This window comes from Micropterus dolomieu, linkage group LG14 (assembly GCF_021292245.1).
Source record: "Micropterus dolomieu isolate WLL.071019.BEF.003 ecotype Adirondacks linkage group LG14, ASM2129224v1, whole genome shotgun sequence".
NCBI lineage: Eukaryota > Metazoa > Chordata > Actinopteri > Centrarchiformes > Centrarchidae > Micropterus > Micropterus dolomieu.
The window spans coordinates 11,148,066-11,156,152 of NC_060163.1; the positions used below are offsets into that span (position 1 = coordinate 11,148,066).

Genomic DNA, 8,087 nt, shown 5'->3' on the forward strand with positions numbered 1-8,087 from the left:
GATTGTTGACATGTTAAGATGCTTAAGATACATGTTAGTAGAAAATGGAGCAGTTTATGCATTACTGTTGTCAGTTTTATTGTGAAAATACATTTGGTACACAAAGCAGTTTACAAGATTGAAATAAGTAAAAGAAGCCAGTGCATGTGCAGTATATACAACAAGAAATAGAAAGCAAGAGAAATAAGCAGAAAATGTTAGTTATTGCTCAGTAACATCGTTGGCTGGCCTGGTGGAAGTTTAACACACTTTAAAAATGCGCTTGTCACTCCAGCTGATGCAAAACACTGCAAGATACTTTCAAATAAATAATATAAAAATCTAAAAGAAAAGCCGAAGTATCTGTATTTTAAGTGATTTTGCTGCCAGAGGGCAAGCAGTTTACCTACAAGCAGACAGAATCAAAATATGACTTGAAACATTGTCCGTCACATTAAATATTTCAGTAACCACATTCTGCATGATGTTTTGAAGATAAAAAAACATCTTGAGCTATAAAACAAGTAGAAAACAACAACCATGCCCACTGTGGTTCTCGCTGGTTTCAGTGGCTACAAAATTACACATCTAGACAGAAATCTTTTTGCCTTGTTGCAGATGTGAAACCTGACCTGAAAGTCCAAAAGTTACCAAGCATAGTGATTGTGTAGCTCCACCTAAAACACTGCAGGTGTAATTTTCCTCACTACAGTACATTCCTCGCAACATTCCCACGTGTTAGCAGTTTGGGATTGCATGTCTAGTGTTTCAAACATCCTGCCCTACAAGCCCTGGGACAGTAATGTATGAATTCTGGGATTCAAACAGGAAGAATCTAGCTAAAATCTCCTAAAACCTAGTAAACATTAAAACAGACAAAACAATATTGTAATGACCTGCAATACAGGGTCTGTGTCGGTCTCAGAAGACCCAGTAACAGTGGATGAGTACAGTTTGCTCCCTTAATCAACAGCTTTTATCACTGCATGAGGCTACTAAAAGAACAGGTACACAGAGATACTGGCAAGGCCAAAGGACAGAATACATTTCATCTACTGCGAAAGTAGCTACATTCAAATGGCCTTAATGTGCCTAACAGTATGTCTTACTCACATGTGATTTATCTTTAAGAGGCTGTTGTGGTAAAAGACCAGCAGATAGACCCCGTCTAACCCTGCTGAATAGCAGGAGATAAAACTGCAGCCCAGCAGGCAGCAGTAGCTGTGTTACATTCATCGGAGTCCTGCTGGAAAACAGCACAATGCAATACAGGGTTTGGAAAGCATCCATCTCTCTGAAGAAAGGACTGTAGTTTTATCTTACTTCTGACATGAAACATCTGCAAATCCACAAAGGTCTCCCAGATCTAAATCTAATTTAAATGGGATATTTTAAGTAAGGCACACACAATCAGAAAATGATACCACCAATGTAATGTTACTATTCCTACAGGAGGTGTGAGAGTTGCTCTTTGAAAGTCCTGTGGTCACTGTTGGACCTGCACTGAGCATTGAGAACCTAGCACTTATCTTCGCTCAACGGTCTAATAAATTAAAATGGTCCATTTCTGGTCGAGAGATACCCTGCAGTCAGAGTACACAGTTCATGGTCCAGAGGTTCCTCCATCGGGCTCCGAACCAGTCGCTTCTTGGTTCTGTCACATCCGTTTCCAGAGGAAGATGAGGCTGTGGAGGCCATGACAACGATTCAGTTGTCTTTAAGGTCACATTATGTCGAGTTAAGTACAATTCACAACAAACAGCATGCTATGATTAGGGTCTGATCAAATGGACTTTTCAGGACTTAAAGTGACATTATTTCTGAACCAAAGCTGCTGATATCAGGTGCAGATATTTAGGGGTTTACACTAAAATCTGAACTTGTGCTAAATCACTTGTGAAAGAACCAAAATGAATCATGTTTACTCATTTCATTTATAACATTGTTTTTGATCCAACGCACCTGTCTTAAAGACCTACTGGTGTTCAAGACCTTCGTAGTAACTGCTATATGCCAAATCTATTCAAATACATTTTGAAAAACTGCAAGGATTCAGTTTTTACATCACAAATTTATTTTTATGTAAAGCCAAAAGGTCTCTAAAACATTTGAACACTTCTTACTATCAACCACAAACTGGTTGAGTTAAATTAAATCCACTGCTCTCTCAGTAATATGCAGCACTGACTGACCAGATCACTCAATTCATGTATTGGCCCAACACTTGCTATGTGAAAATTATACTTACTGATTCGTTTAAGCTTGATAAAGTGGCCCCGCAGTTTCTTCAATGGGTTCTGTAATTAATCAAGAATAAATTTACATTTTTCCCATCCCAGTAAAGTGATTGCAAATCTAAATTGTCTGTAATAGGCATTTTTCAAAGCAGACATTTTGACTTATCATAGTAGGAAAGGCACATGTGTTACTAATAACATTAATGATGGCTCTGCTGTATTCAAGTGTCTCAATAAGCAGTGACAGTGAAACCAAACTCAGTCATCATTAATATAATTGTTTGCACCTGTGCTTTTTTGTACCATAACATGTGAAAATGGCTCGTGTGAAAAAAAGCCTGTTGCCTCTCGCTGAAAGTGAACAGGTTTGATGGTTTGTGACACAGTTGCAAAGACGTCATAACAAAAAAGTGAACTGTACACAGTGTGCTCTTGTTTACCAAGAATCGCTTTGCACCGGGATTACTTCCGTGACTTCACAGAGTGCGTACTGTAGTTTACAAATGTTCTTGCAACCTCTGACACAAAGGTCAAAGGCTATTCAAAACACTGATGAACTATTGAGGAAACCCTTTCTTTTCCGCGATTCCAGCGTATGCAGTGTGAGAAACTAATACAAAAATGTTTTGTTTTGTTTTTTGCATGACAGATTCCTTTAAGTTCAAATTTGTCACCTCCTGCTGGTGGAGAAGAAACAAGACTTGACACTGCAGTTTTATTTTGCAGAACAGAGGTGGATTACAGTCTCAGTAAGGGAACATGCAGCCATTTGTTTGTGATTCAGCCTGAAACATTGTGTATTTTTACATAAAAGACTATATCTGCTGCACTTGTAAATGTCATTTAATCCATATGATCTCAGATTTAAAAAGAATCTCACCGCGTAGAGGCCGTTTGTGTGACTTGTGTCGATGCACCATGACCCCGATAATCAACGCAGCGCCGACCAGCACGACAGCCAGCACTGAGAAACTGGTGATGGCTGCCAGTTTCCATACATCAGATGTCTGGTCCACAGATTTACCTATTGATTGTTTAAAAAGAACTTCAGCTGTGGCACTGAAAGAAAGTCATGGCAGAAAGTGATTTACATTTTCAGATGCACTCCTTACATGTGTTGCATGATGGGGTCTTTGGGTACTGCTTGCACAATGAACATGGCACGCAGACATCCAAATCTGGGTTCAGAAACTCTGAACTGCTACACTGACCTGCACACAGATAAACACCAGAGATCATCTGTTAGTCATGCCTCTTTTAGTCCTTCAAAAACATTTTACATGATTTATGAAACATTCAACACTGCTTAAGCCTATTAAATGTTATGATGTTGAGGTAATATTCAGAGACTGATGCAACTGTTTCGAAATCAAATCCCCTGACTCTAACTAAAATTAAAGTAAAACACAACATAACCAGGTGACGTGCAGAACCTCAGCTGGAATCAGCTAATACAGTAAAAGGTGTGACTTAAGCAGAACACGTGAGGAACTTTGCGGCTTTCTTCTTCTCATAAAATGAAACTGGGAAATTCCTTCAGGTCAGTCTGCTGATGCAACTTAATTGCATGAGAGAGAATTACTCAGTAACTTCTGGTGCGTGAACAGGCAGGCCATGTGTGAAGAGCAGGATGTGTTTTCACAGAGAGCTTCCGTTGAATTGTTTTGCCTCTGTGTACGCGTGAGACTTCCAGAGAATGAAACGAATGTGTCTGTGAGAAAGAAGTGGACGGCAGTTTTGCTCAGAGAGAATCAGTCTACCTCTGTAGACATAATGGAAAGATTCAGCCCTTTTTACTGCAGCCAGACAGCTGAACAATTAAAGGTGGTTTCTTTGGAGGTTTAACTCATCCTGGCTTTGGTTATGAATACCCCAAGGTCATGTATGAAATAGTGAATATTGTGACATCAAACTGAAAAAACAAATCTACAAAAACAATACTGCGACACAAAGTCAACCTAATAAGATGACAAAACCAGGCATGACAAAGTTTCAAATAGTGTAACAAGGAAATAGTCAGATATTTGATAGATCAAATGATAACAGTCTTTCTTCCTGATCAGTGTCACATATATTTGCATGGACAACTTCTTTTGTATCCATTATAACAAGGAGCCACCCCGAGCCAAAACTGAGTCATCATTTGTGGTCATTTTCATGTTTAAACTGGCTGCTTGAATCATCACTGAAAGAAATACCAAAACTATCAGAGAGACCAGTTTGACGTAAACCAAAAGTAATTAAATGAATGTGTGTAGGAAACTGCGGCCGCTTCAACGACAACAACAGCAGGTAACCAGTATTGTGACACCAAGCTGAGGAGCTGACGAACCAACTTTTCATACCGGTGTTAACACAACAAGATGAGTGACACTATGCCAGACATGACGGGGTTATAGACAAATGAAACAAGGAAATTGTTTGTAGATATCTGAGAGATAACGTTGTGAACATCATTCTTTGTTCCGTATAAATATTCAGAAGTGGTTTGAAAAGAGCTGCGCATACACAAGCTCTTTACAGATGTATGTTTCAGTGGTCAGAACAGTGTGACAGCGACATTCAGGGGTGGATGAAGTATTCATATCTTTTATTTAAGAGTAGCCTATTAGTACAACACTGTAAAACAAAAAACTCCATCACAAGTAAAAGTCCTATCAGTCCTACAAAGTATTATCAGAAAAATGTACTTAACAGTTAAATTATTTTTATTCAGAAACACCTGTGACTTATATATTATTAGATATTACATTGTTATATTGTAAATACTGATGCACTTGTACCATTTTACTGTTGTAGCTGGTTAAGGTGGAGCTAATTTTACACAATGGTAGTTTAGTCCAGTCACAAGAATATGATAATGGGAGGAAAGAAGTTCTACTACAGAAATTAGCATTTTTTCTCAAATCTTTGTGAAATGCATCTGATAAGTTGAGATGGTGGATCTGCTAACAACTCATAAACATCTGAAGCGAGACAAGGGTCGCCAACTTGACAGTGCTTTTTTGGCCATCCAGAAGGATGGAGAACCATTGGTTCCATCTCTCAAAATACATTAGAAATTTATCATATGATTTTTGTTTTAGCTAAAACACAAAGAATAACTAGTAGCTGTCAGATGAATGTAGTCGGGTACACAGTAGAATATTTACCTGTGATATGTGGGTAGAAGTATAAAGTAACGTGAACAAGAAATTCTCAAGTAAAGTACCCCTACATCGTGCTCAAAAACGGTCTAAAATCTAAAGATTTTCAGTTTACTATTGCCTCAGGCAAAGAAAAGCAGAAAGTCCTCACAGCTGAGAAGTTTAAATGTGTTCATGTTTGACATGTTTGGAGGAGTAGTCCGGCTGTTAAGACTGTTGAATAATCTCTTCTGTGGCTCTGGAGGGACCATTGTTAAGTCTGAGTAACCCTGATGATGTCATTGTGATGTCAGTGAGGTAATACACTGAGATTTACTGTTTCTAACGGAAAACTGGCATTACACACTGGAGGTACGGAGAGTTAAAGAAGATGGCGCTGAGGACAGGCAACGAGGGTCTAGTGAAAGACGCATTATGGGAAACGTAGGATCCAGTGTTTTTGGATCTTGACCTTTGTTTAAAAGAGAGAATATCTTCATATCTCCACTGGTTTGATTTTGACTTTTCAGTTCTGTCTCTTGTGAGTTTCCAAACTTTTTGGAAGTCCACTAGTGGCGTACCACTTTAATCGACTAACTGTTTCACTCAAATTATAAATGAATAGAAGATTCACAAGATGATTCACCTGTGCAGACTGAACTTTCTTGGGAAATACATTTAAATTCAATTGGTTTCTCTTATGGCTCACAACCAAAATACACACAGAAAGAACTGAGCCTTAGACACAGTATGAAATTCCAGTTTTTCAAGAGCATGAGATCCAGAGCCTACAATGCCAATGTATAGTGTGTCCTGATAGGGGTCTTTAGCTGGTCACACAGACACATTAGTGGACCAGTCATTATTAAACCAGCTGAAGCCAAAGGACACCTGCTCAAAAAGTCATGTTTGAGGCATTTTGACCTCTTACTCTCCAGTTATGTTACAGCCACATGTTCAGGCCCCCACAGACTCTCTGTCCACCACAGCCAGCCCGCCTACAGAGCTGAACTGACTCATTTTATATCCATGGTCACAGCAAAAATGTGTCACATTTCTTGTAAGCACTTCTCCAGATGACTTCGGCCCTACATCATCCCTCTGTACTCACGCTCGAAGGGTTCAAAAGGTCAGTGAAAGGAACTGAACCTTGAGACTGCTGGTTGGCCATTGTCCAAACCCAAAACCACAACAGCTTTTGTTGCTCAAATCAGACAACAACCTGAAAGTGCTGATTAAATTGATAACAATTATTCAAACATGCTTATGAGCTTAAGTTCTACTTTAAGGTTTAGAGAGAAATGATTCTGTTGGGGGTGTTTCAGTTGGACTTTTATTCAAAGGGGTTACTACACCTTTTAACTTTTACTTCACCACTTCAGACAGCAATGTATTGTAACAGTAAGAAGCAGCGGGGATTATCCTACCACAGAAGTTTCTTATGATTCAGCTTCTAAAATCTAGAAAGACATTTTTTTTTGTGTGTTGACCTTGGCAAATCTCAGCACCTAGCCTGACAAAGGGTGTTTTTGGGTGTGGGGGTGCTGTGTTTTGTCATAAGCTGGAAGAGGGGAGGTGGGTGGATCAACAGCTGATGTCCAGATGTAGAGATGGCTTCACATGGATAGAATCTAGATCTAGCTTGGTTTGAGTTTGGAGCGTTAAAATGCATTTGCTAACTTTAATGCCTGAAGAAACGGTGCAAACCCGTGTAATTATTCAGTATTTGATGTTCTCAGTGCATTCCGAGTGCGGTGTTCTCCACTGGGATTAAATCCAAACTTCAGTGGAAACAAAGTCAAAAGTTCTTTTTGTGTGTGTATTTGAGGCAGTAAAAAGGTATCCTTGTGTGAAATGGATGCAGGCAGTGCACCCTTTCCATGTGGCCTGTCCCTCTCTCCCAGGGGCACGGATGGATGGGGTGAAATAAGGCGATCGGAATGCGGAACCGGTGAGAAATGCAACTGGTAAAGGAAGCGGCTTTGTAAGCAGACCGACTATCTGACTCCATTATTAGGGGAGACCAGACCACCGGACTCTAACCCATGTTCTCAGTAAAAAGGACACCAAACAATTCCTTATAAATCATAATTAAGACACGAAAAGGAAAAGCAATGAAGTCACATTAACAAGCCAATTTGACAAGAAAAAAAAAACAAGAATTGCTGCTTGAATAAAAACTTATTTTACTTACTCTTCTGTGCGCTCACACCATAGAAATTGATCACGGCCGCTATAATTAGTCCGCACAGCGCGCAGAGAGCGTTTGAAACCATGATGTCTGCGGGTAAAAAGCTGCTCGCTGTCGGCTACACAATTCCCGAAAGTTCATCTGATTAACAATCCGTGCTGGGTTTCAGCATGGAAAAGCGAGCATCAGAGTGAGTCACCCAGAGGAGTCTGCGCCTTGTTTTAATAGCGCACACACCCACGCTAGCAGTTCAACTCCTATGAGTCATTTCCTATGTACTGTACTGCTCGGATTCTCGGTGCGCACTCCCCGACTCACAGGAAACTCCTCTGCCATAGTAAACTATGTGGTTTCATTTTGCCTCGCTTCTAGTGAAACTTTCAATTAAACCACTTCAGGTGTGAGAGTTTCGCACAGTTTCGTTTATTTCATATTTTATGGCCACACCCTACAGCCTTTTCTCCACATTTTACCAAAGAGCCTGTGTAGTCTGGACTTAATAGTGTTCTCGTTGTTATTACCACGCCTGTCGACGTCATTCCCTCGTCTCTGCCA

The 8,087-nt window shown here is 39.8% G+C and overlaps 1 protein-coding gene across 1 annotated transcript; it reads right to left on the reverse strand.

The window, feature by feature from the left end:
• Window positions 1–61: 61 nt before the first annotated feature.
• On the reverse strand, window positions 62–7,773 carry LOC123982559. The gene is made up of 5 exons (XM_046068162.1): window positions 7,536–7,773; window positions 3,329–3,427; window positions 3,097–3,240; window positions 2,228–2,276; window positions 62–1,664 (listed from the first exon to the last, which is right to left on the reverse strand). The coding sequence occupies exons 1-4, from the start codon at window positions 7,615–7,617 to the stop codon at window positions 2,236–2,238; spliced, it is 366 nt and encodes a 121-aa protein (XP_045924118.1). The 5' UTR covers window positions 7,618–7,773; the 3' UTR covers window positions 62–1,664; window positions 2,228–2,235.
• Window positions 7,774–8,087: the final 314 nt, after the last annotated feature.